This window comes from Quercus lobata, chromosome 2 (assembly GCF_001633185.2).
Source record: "Quercus lobata isolate SW786 chromosome 2, ValleyOak3.0 Primary Assembly, whole genome shotgun sequence".
NCBI classification, from domain to species: Eukaryota; Viridiplantae; Streptophyta; class Magnoliopsida; order Fagales; family Fagaceae; genus Quercus; species Quercus lobata.
In genome coordinates, this window is record NC_044905.1 from 68,784,267 (window position 1) to 68,800,572 (window position 16,306).

The 16,306-nt window shown below is 31.6% G+C and overlaps 1 protein-coding gene across 4 annotated transcripts; it reads right to left on the reverse strand.

The window, feature by feature from the left end:
* Positions 1-9,903: 9,903 nt before the first annotated feature.
* LOC115976323 (nudix hydrolase 13, mitochondrial-like) lies at positions 9,904-14,541 on the reverse strand. Of its 4 annotated transcripts, none has more exons than XM_031097533.1 (8): positions 14,257-14,540; positions 14,087-14,160; positions 13,859-13,962; positions 12,301-12,415; positions 12,130-12,213; positions 10,830-10,979; positions 10,444-10,654; positions 9,904-10,331 (listed from the first exon to the last, which is right to left on the reverse strand). In XM_031097533.1, exons 3-8 carry the CDS (start codon positions 13,939-13,941, stop codon positions 10,261-10,263), a joined length of 714 nt encoding a protein of 237 aa, XP_030953393.1. In that variant the 5' UTR covers positions 13,942-13,962; positions 14,087-14,160; positions 14,257-14,540; the 3' UTR covers positions 9,904-10,260. The 4 variants fall into 4 exon arrangements, with proteins under 4 accessions (XP_030953393.1, XP_030953395.1, XP_030953394.1 ...); XM_031097535.1 differs by having other exon boundaries at positions 14,083-14,160; XM_031097534.1 differs by having other exon boundaries at positions 9,904-10,654; positions 14,083-14,187; positions 14,257-14,541.
* Positions 14,542-16,306: the final 1,765 nt, after the last annotated feature.

The following is a 16,306-nucleotide window of genomic DNA, read 5'->3' on the forward strand; positions in this document are numbered from 1 at the left end:
CTGTATTAAAATAATTTTTAAATATGTGAATAGTGCCGTGAGACTCAGTTTTAATGAAAATTTTGGTGAAAAAAGTACTTGTGAGTCCTATGAACAATACACGGAACCCACACAAAAACACCAAATGCCAGCCATTGGAAACGCAGATGCTATCCAAACCAGTCCTAAGTTAAATAACTACCATGGGTAAGGTTCAATTTGGTCCCTCAATCATTATTTATATTGATTTAGTTCATCAACTTTTAAAATCAAGTTAATGTAAACTTTGGATTCCTCTCCCTCTAAATTTGAACAACATTAATAGTTGAAAATTTGAAACTAACTTGATTTTGAAAATTTTACACTTTTCACAATATCCTTTTAATGTATGCTCCATTTGCCACTCGATTAAAGATTTTAAATGGAGATGAGGTCTAAGGATGAAATTTACTTGATTTTAAATTTGAGAGACTAAATTAACACAATTAATAGTTGAGAGACCAAATTGAACTTTATCCCATAATGGAGAACTAAATTAGTTAGTTAACCTAAATACTATACTTAATGCATGCTTTTAATTAGGAGATTTGCTATGCAAATATATATATATATATATATATATTTTATACAAAATAGAAAATCTACTCTAACCTAGCCTAAGTATGTATGTATGTGAAGTTCTTTCTTGGAGACTTAAACTCCAGCCTTTTACCCCTCCTCTCTTCCATCTCATAAGAATTTTGTACTTATGGAGTAACCATCATGCAAAGGATGCGTGGTAGTTATATCTTCAATAGTCTCACATTTCTCTCTCCCTAGAATATACATGCTTGATTTGTCATTTGTGGATCCAAGGATGCCTAATGCCAATTGACACTGATTTATGCTATCAGAGAGATTTGATTGTGATTTAAATTTAATGGAATCTGATGTAATTTAATTATGGATTTATTTTATTTGCATGTTTAATGTAATTTGGGGACTATATTTAAAGGTCCATAGTTCACTTTCAGTACTATTGTAAGTAATTGATGAAGAACTTATAAAATTTGTATTTGAAGTTTTCATCCAATTCTTGGTGACTAGGGGCGGCGCCACTTTAAGGCCAAGGTGGTCCCAAGACCACCCTGACTTGAATTTTTTTTTAATATATATTTAATAAGTAATTTTTTTTTATTTGTCTACCTTTCAAAAAAAAATTTGGGAACACCCTCTGTTTTTTTTTTTTTTTTTTTATGCCAATAAAATTAAATTTTGCTCCATAATTTGTTATACATTCAGGGTATGTTTGGATACCGCCTATTTTGCTGAAACTGAAAAATTATTGCTGAAAGTACTGTAGATAAAGGTAAAAGTTAGTTGAAATAGTAGAGTAGAACCCATGAATAGTAGCAAAAATAAACTGAATAGTGAAATGATTTTAATTTTTAATCTTAACCCAAACGCACACTCACTGGATGGATGATTATTTAGTTGTGTATATTGAAAGAGATGTAGCTTGTAGAATTGATAATAAGACTATTAGGTAACGATTTTAAAATATGAAAATTCGTAGAAAGCAATTGTAAACTTTATGTATTTGTGAGTTTTTTTTTTTTATTGTTATTGTTGTCCATATATGAATTTCTCTTTTTATTAAATTGTATAATTTATGTTTCTTAAGAAATACTCTGAGAAAAATTCCTAGAGCCACCACTTTTGGTGACGAAACCTAAGTATTATTATTTTGCTTTGTTCTTCTTTTGTTTCCCAAATACAAATCTCTCACTTAGAGTTTATTATCGTACATCTGTATGTTTATAAGGATTTGTAGATCTTTCTCACCGTATAAATTGGAAAATACCAATTCTTTGAAAACCTATCACCTGACCTAGATTAGACTAATTTGAAGGTAGGGTGCGGTCAATTTCGACTGATCTGGCAATCCCCACTCCTTAGTGGGTCTATGACCCTGTTACTCGATGTGGTTGGTTTGAGGGTCATACGTAAATGAAACCTAATACGAAGTTTCTCGTGATCATCACTAGCTTTTGTCAAAAGCATTAATAATTTTGAATGTATTTACTATCACGTGCTGATGTACATATTACATAATTAAATTCATCAAGCTTTAGTTAAAAATACTAAAAGCATATTTGTAAATTACTTATAGACTTATACCAACCTTTTGTTGTACTCTTCAAACATGTCCCTATAGTTTATTTTGTGATGCTTACCTCCTTTTGCGACATTTTTTTTTTTGCTAATTTTAATAGAACTTGATGACATGACACAAGTGGCAACAACACCCATTGGGAAATATTTGAAAAAAAAAATATCGCTCTACTCTCATATTTCTTATTCTCTTTAACTTTTTCCTTCAATCTTCATTTGGGCTTGTGTGCTGTCCGTTCGCAAGGTATAGATTTAAGGTAGAACAATTTCTTTTCTTTATTTCTTTCCTAATGGGTGTTATTAGCACTCGCCACATTATTAAATTTTATTAAAATTAATATAAAAAATGCCTCATAAAGCAACCACATGGAGGTGTCACAAAATAAACTAAGGTAATTTCATATTTTTAGAGTACACCACAAAAATAGTACGATAAATTGCCTTCTTTTTCTGTTTTTTCTTTTTTTAATTTGTCATACACATAATGTGTAGGGCATTAATTGTATAGGTCAAAAGTTTAAGAACTAAATTGATACTTAACATAAAGTTCAAAAGTGATATTTATAAAAATTGTTTTTAAGTTAAAGTTCAAAAGTGATATTTACAAAAATTGTTTTTAAAAATGACTTGACAAAGGACTTTTAAATGTGGTGTCCCATCAATCATCAATTACAATAGGACGATGCCTTATCATAGTTACTTCCTGTATATACATTTTTATCACAATACCTAACCCTATATATATATATATGGAGTTTGTTAGGTGATGTGTTTAAGTAATATCATTGTTCAGCCATGTGCATCCAATTTGAACAAGAAAATCAATGATAGGCCTACATAGCCTTCTTCATCCAATCCAAAAAGCTTCATGTTACTGTTATCTATTCACCTCTTATTATTATTATTATTATTATTATTATTATTATTATCTGGTTATATATGTCCCTTTTCTCTAACTACAAGGGGAAATATAAAGGAATTTATAGATATGATGGGAAGCCATGTGGTTGTAACACATAGGCATGCCTTTCTTGAAGAGAACAAGGACTAGGCAATAGTTATGTATTGAAGAAAAATGCAAGACTTTGGACTTTGACCAAATGCCCCAAGATAAAGCCCATTATTATTATTATTATTTGCTCAATAAAAAAATGGGTATTTAGTGTGGATTCATCGACCCCACGCCACGTGACGGCAATAAGTAATATCATGTGTACCACACGAGCCTTACTGGGACTATCGTTCAAACCGCTCTTCTCTGGGTGCTAGAATAAGAATTCATACCATCAAGCTACACCTTGTGTGATGATAAAGCCCATTATTTAGGTTTCCTACAAAAAACTATAAAATATTAAATGATAAGTAGGTTAATTACCATATGTTAGTTAATATCATCTTTAAAAAAAGGCTCACAGACCACAGTCTCACTTTAAGATAAGCTAGATTTTCATAAAAATGTTTTGAATTTATTTGGATAAGAAAAGGAAACTTAGTATAAGATTCTCTTAAATATCATCAAAAGAGAGTTTTTTTTTTTTTTTTTTTGGCTGAGTATCTAAAGACAAATTTCATGCAGCAGAAATAGTCAAATAGGCTATGTTTTCTAATGAGGCGAGTGGGGAAAAACACATGATCATGGCTTGTCTGGTTTTTCGTCCTGTTCATGTTGGATTTACAAGATTGGAAAAAGCCTTTCATTTGCGAGTTATATGGAATAGTGCATTTTTGCGCAGAACCTTACAGCTTACATTTAAAAAAAAAATTTAAAATTAAACCTACATTTCTAATAGGAACTCTTGCTTCTATAATCCAAGTTTGGCTCAATTGTAACATTTTACTTTAGAAACCATGAAGTCATGGATCTTTTCTTTTTTTGAGTTAGAAATTCACTCTATCCTAATTGAAGTATATGTGTGTAAAATTTCTTTTTAAAACTTGAACCCTGGCCCTTATCCCCCCACCCCACAAACACTTATACTTGTAAAGTGATCATCACATTAAGGGTACGTTGTGATGAAGCCATGAATCTTTAAATAGTCATTAGAACTCACAAGGAATTACGCTTAATATTTTATTACTACTAACATTAGGGGAAAAAACAAAGGGTCCGAATTTGAGGAATGTTCATGCTTTTCATGAAGAGGGCACACTATTATATGTAGATGGGAATCCTGATGAACCCAAGGCACAATAGGTCAAAATCCTAAGAAAACTTGAAAAATGAAGGGAGTGTTGAAATGAAAATGAAATATAAAATTGTTGTAGAGAAATAAAGTATATGTAAGAAAAAATTGTAGAGTGGAAGCAAAAGAGAAATGAGAGAGGAAAAAGAACACAAAGAGAATTACATGTTTCGACTTAAGAGATTACGGCTATGTCCATAATATAAAACCTCATAGACTACATCTTGTTATATATTTTCTATGTATTTCAATGAACCCACATAAGATTTTGAACATACACTAATGAGGAAGTTGGGAGGAAGTTGCAAAGGTGGTGGTTGGGAGTTAAGAAAAATGGTAATTAGGGAGATAAATTAATAAGAAAAGATATAAATAAATATATATATATATATATATTATCATATTCTTATTGTTATTTTTTATCCTTATTATTACTATTCTCACTTTATGCACATCTAAGTTGATGAAAAGGATAAAAGTGAAATTAAGTTCCATTGGGATTTGGACTTATGGTGCTTGACACTATCCATAATTTTAGCTTTTTGAGATAATTGAGAAGTTTGTCCACTTTGATCGTTGTTTAGTTGGTGTCTACATGCACCCTAGTCAATGATTCCAAAGAGGATTAGTTTCCATATGCAACCATGTTTAATAATTCGAGACTCTATTCAAATGTCACACCAGAGAGAGAGAGAGAGAGATTTCCTGAATGATTCTTCATTAGTGGACTATGAAAACGAGAAGCTTAATTCGTCTTAATAAGAGAGTGAGTAAAATTGAATAGATAATCTGACACATTTTGTCTTAATCGAAAATTGAGCAGTACTAGAAGACATGATTAGGAAGAAGGTATCTCTTGGAGACACAACCTGAAGCTATGTGGGATTTCTTCAAACATTTTATTTATTTCGGTTCCTTCAATCATGAAGTCCCCCTTAATTTTCTTCACGTGCAGGCAAAGTGGGCTGCATTTTCTGGTTGGGCTCCATGTGTGGGAGACTATATGACTATGTAATTTGTAACCAAGTCCCTGAGTTCATTCTAAGTCAGCATTGGTACTAATTAGTAAACTATTGGATTAAAGAATATAAATGGAACAGTCTACTCCATTGGATTCTCAATTTTAAGTCAATTTTTTGGTGCAGGTGGAGCCCTGCCTGAAATTAATGAGGTATAATGGATTTAAGTACTGCCGGCCAAGTTTTACTAAAAGATGTGTAATTAGCTTCAAGGTATAATAATATGCCTAGGCTTCATTTAAAATATAAATAAATAATAAATAAAAAATCCTTCCCTTTGTGTTAGACTTCAAGTAATCACTGACAGCATGGGATGAGAGATATATATAAAAGATGAATTGCAAAGGGTTCTTTAATCTTTATCCAACCAATTAAATTAAATCATCTGTTGATAGAAAAATCTGATTTATACAAGGTCTGTTACTAGTCTGTTAGTAATCACATAGTACGGATTGTATTTGTTGATACAATAGTCTCACAAGTTTCATAAGAAAAATACCAGTAACAATTTCTATATGCGATTTTTGTTACTGGGGTTATACCAATATGATTTGCTTGTGAGTTGAATTTTGTTACATGCTCTTCCTGCAAGTCCTCCCACTTTTTTGGAGTTCCGGAAGTGCTAGGGGATGTTTGAATATAACTTATTTTACTAAAATTGAAAATTTATTGTTGGAAATATTGTAGATAAAGGTAAAAGTTAGTTGAAATAGTATAGTAAGGTCCATGAATAGTATTAAAAAGTGCAATAGGACTATAAATAATAACAAAAATAAGCTGAATAATAAAATAATTTTAATTTTTCATCCTAATCTAAACGCACACCTAGTATATAACTTGAAGAATAGCTATTTGGGAGGCTATTGGTAACTTAACAATAACAAGGACCAAAAATAGTAACAGTAGGTACTTCACTTGGTAGCTAGGCTTAGTGTGGTCTCTTTAATTACTCGTTGGAGTTCATTTATTTTTTGGGTCAAACATTGGCTTGGCCTTCCAAGAAAGGATTACTGTAGTTTTTGGGATGTGAAGTCACTTGTAGGTAAGTGGATGTTATCGTGTTTGAACTTTGAATTGCTTTTTCCAGGAATCCGGTAGGTCTCTCTGTCTGCCATTTCCTTCAACTTGGCAAATGAAGCTACTGAATTTCTGATTATAAACCTACACCATGTTTATCCATATTTTAAGTGTGTCCATTGTGCAAGTTATGATATGCAGCAATTCTAGTGTAAGTGTCAAAGCTCAGATACTAGATTGATTTTAAGAATTATTATGGGTTTAAGAAATATCTCAACAAAAAAAAAAAAAAAAATTGGCTGTAAGAATTATTATGGGCACACAATCAAACAAAAGAGAACAACAAAAATTTATGTGAATCAGCAAAAGTCTACATCCATAGGTAGGAAAGAATAAACTCACTATATTAAAAAGAGGTTGCATAGTTTTTAGATAGTTGTTAGTATCGTACGATACACGATACGTATCATATCGTGTACAAAGAGTTTATATCGTAAAAGCGTATCGTAAGTACTCATAAATCGTTCAATACATAGGTGCATATCGTATAAATCGTATCGTATAAGTGAATCGTACATATCATACAATACTTAGACATGTGGGCTTAAAAATGGTTTTTTGGTTAAAATTTGTGGTTTTATTTGATTTAAACAAGTTGTTAGACTTTTTTAACACAAAATTATTAGGGAACTTAATTGAGTCTAATAAAATAGCAAGTCCATGAGTGTTTTTCCTCCCTTCTCTCACTCCTACAAAATTTAGAATATACTTATAACATTTACTTTCATATGTGCAAATTTATTTCCTATGCTATTAATAATGTATTAAACGAAAATATAATTATTTATTTTATTTTGTTATTATTATTATGAGTCTAAAAAGCTAGAATGCGAAGAAAAAACATAAAGAAAAAATTATTAGAATAAAAAAAAAACCAAAAAAGAAGAAGTAAATGTTGATAATAATGAAGAAAGTGTTTATGAAAAAATAATTTTGCAAGATGCTAAACATAATGATAACATTGACTTAGATGGAGTTGATTAGCCAAGATGATGAAAAGATATTATTATTTTGGTTCATATATCATGTATTACTTCTAAGTTTAATCAATTTGAATGTTCATGTTATAAATATAAGTTAATTTGATTTATTTAGTTAGCTTGGTTAAATTTTATTACATAAGTAATGATTAAATTGGTCATTAATTGAATATATTTTGAATTTATAATGAATATAATTTTTATATATGTATATCTATAATTATTTTACAATTTTATTACGTGTTTGTGTATCTTACAATACATGATTCGATACGATACACAATATAGAAAAATAAAAAATCAATTAACGATACGATTCACGATTTGATAACTATTACACACTCACAAATGACTCACAAATAACAAAATCTCTCAAGGATTTTCTCAAACTAATTCAAAGTCTCACCCCAATTGCGATGAGCTTTGAGCAAAGCTAGCAAACTTTTTGTATTATTGTTTGTTTATAAGATTTCAATAATGATAGATTGGTGAACCAAAAATTGCTTTACTTGTTTAATTGTTTAAACAATAATTAGATTTTCTTTCCACACAATAAAAACCCAAACTATGTCAAATTAGAATTTGAAACAATTTTAACGAATCTCCACCTTGAGTCAAAATTCACAAAGCAATTTCTAAATCAAGTTGAAATCTACAACTATCAACCTTGGCGAAGTTTGCAGAGCACCAAATTCATCAAATTCCTCTCTCAACCTAGGCATTAATTGAGCTACCACATACAAATTCTTAACAAATCTCCACCTTTGTGAGACTTCTATCAAACCACAAATGTGTTAAATGCCAAAACCAAATTATAGTCCAACCAAAAACAAAGTGTCAAATCACCCTAAGCGACCTCCTAATGTGCCAATAAGCACCAAATGGATTGGTGTCAAACCCAAATTAGAGCCAAACCAAAAGGACAAAGTGCATATTTTCCCAAGCGACTGCCAAATGAGCCAATAGGTGCCCAATGCACCAGAATATGATACCATAGGACTATCTATCGATCTTTTCACAATCTTTCAATGACATATTTCTCCCTAATACTAAGATCCATGAACCAATCAACAAAATCGTGAAAGAGAGCAAATTTGAATGCCAAGGTAGCAAATCTTAGCTATAAAAAGACAAATCCAAATGCCTATGTTGTGAACTGTGGCTATGAAGAATAAATCTAAATGCCTAAGTAGTGAACATTGGCTTTGATACTAGTTAGTTGTAAAAGCAAAAGGTCAAGATTGATGGTGAAAATTAATATTAGTTTAAGAAATATTTGTAATAAAACAAAAAAAAATAAGAATGAAGAAAAAACCCAAAAGAAAAATAAACATAATCTTACAAAAGAGAACACTAAAGATTTTTGTGGTTCAATGATAGCTTACATTCACAAGTAGTAGCAGATGATTTCAGTGGCGGAGCCAGGAATTTATCTTTGGGGGGGCCATATATAATTTTTTTTTTTTTTTTTTTTTTTGTGTATGAAATGTAAAATAGTAATATACAATACTTCATAACTCAATTTTTTTTCCCTTTTATGTTCATTCTAAAGATAATGAATGTTTAATTATTGTAATTTGTTTACACATGTATTTATAGATTGCATTTTATTTAAATGAAAATTATATTTATTTTTAGACTTTCTTAAATATGTATGTATGTTATTAGGTATGGGAGGCAAAATAATAAGGTTATTTGAAAATTATCAAATTATTTAAGATATTTTCCAAAAAAAATTATTTTTTTCAAAAATTTTGGGGGGCCCAGGCCCCCCTTGGTCATCAAGTGGCTCCGCCACTGATGATTTGACATAATCAAAGAGTTTTGTTAAATTAATTCAAAGTCTCACTCAATATGGGATATGGGATGACCTTTAAGCAAAGCCACTAAACTCCTTGTATTGTTGTCTATTTATAAAACTTCAATATCCGTCGCCTTGGTGGACAAAAAATAATTTACTTGTTTAAAAATTATAAGACTTTTCTTCCACACTAGGAATTTGAGACAATTTCTAACAAATCTCCCATTGACTCAAATTCCACAAAGCAATCTTCTAAATTAAGTCAAATTTGGAGTTCAATCTTAATCCAAAAAGGTAAGAATTACAAATTGAACCAAAATCTACAACATAATCAAGTATAGCTTTTCCACATATTCCTCTTACACGTTGTTCTGTGCATGCAGACCAGTTCTGTTAAATCAATTTTTTGGATGGGTGCTCACTTTGAATGAAGAAGTTTGAAAGACGTATTAAGGAGTAATAGGGGCCCTTTGCTACATTGGATTGAGTCAGATGATAAGACTTAATTATTCAATGAAATTGAGTTATCTAATTAACGTTCATATATATCATGTTCTTTAACTAAAATACTAAACGATATGAGACGCAATGCATAACATTGTCGATTTTTAATTCTCATCCAAAATCCAGCCCTGTGGTTTCAATTCACATAGTTAAGCCCAGCAAGAGCCAGGTTTTCTTCACGACTCACTGAATATTGGAACAAGTAATGTCACATACCTTTGGGCCTTTTATTCAGAGTAAAAAAGGGAGCCTTACCAAAAATACACTAATAGATGACCAAATTTTTAGGTACGTTGCTCACATAAGGCTTCTTGATGGGTAGCTAACTTGTTGATGATCATTACAAACTAGTCTTTAAGGATGTAAGTCAGCTTTCTTAGCTTGATCAGGAATATTGTGATGTTGTACAAATCTTCGAGAAGAGGAAGATTTGAAACATCTACCATCATAGATTACACAATTTTGTTTCTAAGAACGAAAATTTAAAACTTCAACAGTCAATTAAGATGAAATGTAGATGGTTACATTAAACATTCTAGAAAGGAGTGAGAAAAACAAGTCTATCATTTCGCAGTTTGACCTATCTCCAATTTGAAGAAGTTGCTGGACGCTATTGATTCATTGCAGCAACCTACTGCACAATTTATAAAGGTAGAGACTGAACTCAGCAATACGTCAAAAACTCGTGTCAATGGTAACCTCTTGAGAGGCATATCCAAGATGGAATGAACTAATAGCATTCATACCATGGAGTTGGCCACTAGAGGAATTTACATAGCGGCTTGATGAAATAATTTGACAATCTGCCATGACATTTGACACTGGTGCGGAAGGAGTTTCCCCTATCTCTTCTGACATCTGGATTTTCTGGTCCTCTGCCATAACTCTAAGAAACTCCTCCAATGCCTCACACATCCATTCATACCGGCAGAGTCTAAATGCCTCTTTAATTTTTAGCTGTAGAGGCAAACAAAACATGTCATAGTTAAATATTGAACTGGCAATATATCATGTTTAATCAAAACATTGTTTATCATTCCTGCAGCATGCGATAGGAAGTACCAAAAATACTGGTGAATTTGTTCAACGTGATCTAGAGGATTCCAAAAAAAAAAATTCTAAGCATAATTACCCATTTTCTATCACGATTTTCCCTCTCTGGCCACGTGTCATGCTCCTCAGTGACCTCTAATGCAAACATGTATCCTTTGCAGCCTCCTTCCAGGCTGCAAATGTCCTGTTTGCTTTTGCTTCTGAACACCCACTCTCCCAGGGGTTTTTCCTAAACATAGGGAAAGTCAAATGATTAATTAAGAACCATATTGCCTGATAGCTTGACATCTCCATTATCAAAATCTCAAGAGAAACCAATCGTGTGACAAACAATTGATAACAATAGATATTAGAGAAGACAATATTGGGAAAATGGTTTCTAATTTCTATTACTTCTTGATAGGCAGTACCAACACATGATCTCACATTTATCAAGCATTTATAAGTATCTGATGTTTTTATCAGAAGAAATCAAACTACAAGGGGCTATTCGTACTCACATGCTTGACCTTCCCTCTGTTTAAAGAATATGTTTTATAATAGCAGCAACAACAACAACAACTTATGGAAGCAGGCAATAGAAAAGAGTTTGTATCAAATGCCTACAAAATCTTGGTTGTGGCTTTAACCAAGGATAATGTTTATACCCAACTAAAAGGAGTGCAAATATTCTAACTACTGAAGCCTTAAATGATCTCCAGCTTGATAGTCTAAAATTATCCAGAAACTTTTGGGTACCAAATTGTTAATTATACGAAGGGCAAGCCAACATACATGAAACTCAAAGTGCATGACCACTAATGTAAAATTCCAATCAAAGCATACATGCAATTGCTTATTGCATTTCAATACGTTCCAGCAGACATTGTGCACTTCTTACACAACAACCCCTTAGAGGAAGGACTAAGCAAGGAGGACAGCGGGTAGGAGAAATGGAGCTTTGGGCTCCAGAGGGGTTTGGTGTTTCTCATATTTTACAAGAGATGCTTACTTTTACATCCGATCATATTAGAGCTTGCCAAGAAATACTTGGTACTACCATCATTGGAAGAACTATACCTAAACCTAGAGATGCACCAAGAACTTTTCAATGAACAAGAGCACCATAGAAATCTGATGATTGTCTTTCATTATACTCTGCCTCTAGATACTTTGCAATCTCAAATATTGTCTGGAATATAAAGCTTTTTCTTAGCAGTGCAAGGACATTTTATTTCTATAGCTTAGCTATATGATGGAAGCTATGGCATGTCTACACAGAACACAAACTTTGGAAAGTTTATCCAATTTGTCCAATTAAAGAATTTCCCAATTCTGCTATATTTAATAACAAACAAGCATTTCAAAAAAAAGCTAATACTTTAATTCAGGGAACCTACTTTAAGTTTCCCTTTAACTCCTGCTTCCTCGAAGGCCTCACGGCAAGCAGCTTCTTCTTTTGTCTCATCATCCTCCCATCCACCCTGACAACAGAGCAAGGCAACATTTAGAATATAAGAAAGCATGATTTCATGCAGACAACAGTATAACAATGAAGAAAGCGAATGTACCTTTGGAAAAACTAGGTCATCACGATTTGGAGATGAAACCATGAGAACTTCTATACCATCTTCCTTCTCACCACTGTGCTCATTTTCTTCTTTTGACACCCTGTAAGGAATACACCTGTTGTATGCGTTTCATGAGTAAGCAACTGTAAATAAACCCTGGTGCTTAAAATCATTCAGAGAAATCAACTTTCATAACATCTATGGTTGCATTAAGCGCATAAAATGGTTGAAGAACTTGGCTTCAAAGGTTTTTCTTTGGGAGACTCTGAATCCAATGCTTAAAAAGTATATAAGTAATAATAAAAGAGTAGGGTTCTTGAAGAGAGATTAAAAGCCCACAATAGCAAGACTAAAAACTAATGCTAGTTTATTCTTGAGAAAAAATTTGGCACAAGTTCCTTCTAGTGAATTGACACGAACTGCCATGAAAAAAGAAAACAATCCATATTGTGTTCTGTTGCACTTCAAAATCCTAGTTGCAATATAAATTAGCTTCCACTCATTTCATGAACATACAAGCTATCACATTTTCAATCTTTAAATCAGAGGCCAAGTAATCATCTGTTAAACTCACATCATCTTGCTGTGATTAATTTGATTAGTGAAATCATTTTACATGTTACTTCTGCATACATGAGAGTTTGACAATATGCTGCCATTATCCCTCTTAATCTTGTTGAATTTATTCACAGCCATTTTCATATTAATTTCTCTTTCTGTTTTTCCTCCCATCTTTATTTGTGTTATAAGACCGGTTTCTGCAATGTTTCAATTCAAAGCAAACAATTCAGAAAGAAGGCCTTAGGCCTACCACAACCAGAGCCTAATCTCAGCCCTCAGATTTTCTGAACAGTGGAGAGTTTGAATATGTAGCTCACAGAAAAAGAGATGACATTGGGCCTCATCACAATTAGAAACTTAAAGTTACAATTTAAAATTGTTCCTGTTACTCTATCAGAGTGTTAATTTGGACCTTTGAGTCATGGTCCACCGTCAACATTTACTCCAATTAGGATAAATAAAACTCTGAAGCGGTTAATATATTAAAAATCCACATCCAAAACTTGTCTTTTTCTGTTAAAGAAAAGTCCGTAACAATGATGTAACCCTTAATATCATAATTAAATACTAATAAATACACAATAAAAATAAATAATTAAAATACTAACAAATACCATGAATAAGACAAGATGTATCACGCAAATCGTAAAAATTTACGTCTTTTTAAGTCAATGACGAGGCCCACTTTGGTAGGATTACTTTGATTGGTAAGTGTATGAATTAGAATGCAATTTCTAACATCAAAAACACCAATTATCTTCTAGAAATCTAGATGCTCCTGCTTCTGCTCCTTCATAAAAACATGTTGTTGTTTTGTTTTGGTTCACGCCAAGATTACTTCATATTCCAATCAATGAAAATTTTTAAAAGTTTAAGCAGTAGAGGCAAGCAAAATATCCCAAATTTTACTGCTAAAGTGATAAAACGAAGAATGTCAACAACCCAAGAAGGAAGACTAGGCAAAATCAAAGCTTGGTGTGTGAAAGAGAAGTCTTACCCAGAAACTAGTCGATAATTGCCTTCATAACGTTGCCGAAGTCGACCTGTTCGTGCGGGCTCAGAGGCCATGTCAGAGGCCATGATGTGTTACACAAAGTAAACCTTAAAAACACCCAAGTACACAAAAGTCAAAAACAAAACCAAACTCCAACCCACATAAGTAAAACCAGAGAGACAAAGGTTTCAGAAACAGAAAAAGGAGAAAAGAATAGCGTTGAATACCCACGTGAGGTGAGGTTAAACTTTGAAGTTGAGAGAAACAGAAGAGGCAGCTTCCTTCTCAACCATGCATGTAAGTAACTGAACAAGAAGAACAAGAAGAAGCAGCTGTTGAAGCTTTAAATACTGTGAGTCAGAGACAAACGACCGTATTTATGTATATAAAAAAATACTAACCAATAGAAAGACTCCGATTGGTGGACTAGCAATAAATAAAGGGTCCAGAACTGACAAGCTTTTAAAACATTATTAAACTTCTCATGCTCAGCTCTGTTAATTTCTTTCTCTGTCTTCTTTAACTTCAACGCTATATTTTGTGCAAAACCTCTTTTGTTATGAGAGAGAAGAAGAAGAAGAAGAAGAAGAAGAAGGAGGGAAACAGAACTGCCTGCGTTCCACAGAAACAGAGAGGGGAGAGATTTCAGCGGGGCCAGAACTCAAAGCAACGGCATCCATTTATCATGTAAAGGGTTAAAAAGTTAACGACTCATACAAATAGTAGTTTAAGAAATATTTTTGGAAAGTTTTAAACCTCCTTTTTCAGTTTGATTTTTTGAAAAAAAATTTATATTTTATATTAAAATTATATAAAAAATTTATTAAAATAGTCTATTAATAAATATTTTATAAAAATATATTAACTGAACATTTTTAGTTAATAATTGTTAATGATTATTTTATTTAATTTAAAGTGTTTTTTTTTAGAAGAGAATAGTTTTTTCTACATCAAAATCTCATAATATTTTAATAAATGTTTTAATTTTGAGTCATATGAATGGTAATTTTTATTTTATCTTATGATGATTTATGGTAGGTTCATACTTTTTTTTTAATTATGAAATTTTGTTGATGCACAAGAAGAGCTATTATAGGACAAAAAATTAAAAAAAAAAAATACTAAACTTTATTTTTTATAATAGAAACCCCCTTGTGACGTGTGGAGGTGCGGAACCATGCACCGGCCTGCCTCGAGGCCCGCCCAATGGCCGATGGGTTTTGAACGAAGTCAACCTTATGGGTGTATCTTAGTGGTTGGATTCTTTGATTATTTTTTCTTTTAAATTTCTTTCTCTATCATTAATTTTAGTACTAATGCATTTGGATGCTTTCCAAGAAAGTCTGCATTACTAATAGTCTAATACGTACTACTATTATTGTGGTTGTTATCATTAATCATTTTTATTTATTTATTTATTTCAATAATAACTTACTTAAAACTTGCATGTACTTTTAAAATTAGAAGAATATGTATAATGGAAGATCATGTGTGAATATATATATATATATATATATATTAAAACTTCATATTTAAGTTTGCAAGTCTTTATCTAAATGTATATTTAATAGGTGAAGCTCGATAAGGGATTCTATGATATAGATTTTTGTTTTTCATCATTTTAAAAGTATGTGGTTTCAAAAGCTATAAATTAAAAAAAGAAGAAGATGAAGTTTAAAAAGTTTTACTTTTTTTTTTTTTTTTGGTGGAAATAAAAAGTTTTACTTTGAAAAATTAAAGTTTCCAAATGGTATGCCAAACAGGTATTAGTGTCCAATGTGAGCATATATACTAAGTTGGAGGGTTAATATTGCAAGATTTTGTTATCCACATGCATATCTCATAGGTGAAGCTTTTCAAAAAAAATATATATATATCTCATAGGTGAAGCTCATTAAAGTGTCCAATGTGAGCGTGCCAAGCGGGTTAGAACATTCTCATTGTCCTTTAAAAACAAATGAAATGCAAAATAAATAACGATTTTAGTAAACGAGGGAAAAATCACCATTACATATCACGATGCACCATTGTACAAAATTTTCACATTGCTACAGTATCATTTTTTTTTCATAATGACCTTGTACACACACACAATACCAGTGTTTTGTAAAGGTAATGAGATTAGGTTTACCAACAAACCTTTTAACTTCAGGCATGTCAAGAACAGCACCAATACAAATATAAACAAATTTATAATCTAATAAATTTGAGCATAGCATCAAATCAACACAAATTATTTTATTAGTGCTTTAAAGTTAGTAGGATATCATTTAATTCTATCCCAACTCAATTGATAAATATAAGGGTAAATAATAAAATTATATAATATATTTTTAAAATATATCGATCCGTCAAAATTGATCTAATCCAACCCAACCTGCCAAGTTAAGTCGGCTTTTAGGGGTTTGTGAGTAGGATTGGATTATCAAAAAAAAATAAAAAATAAAAATT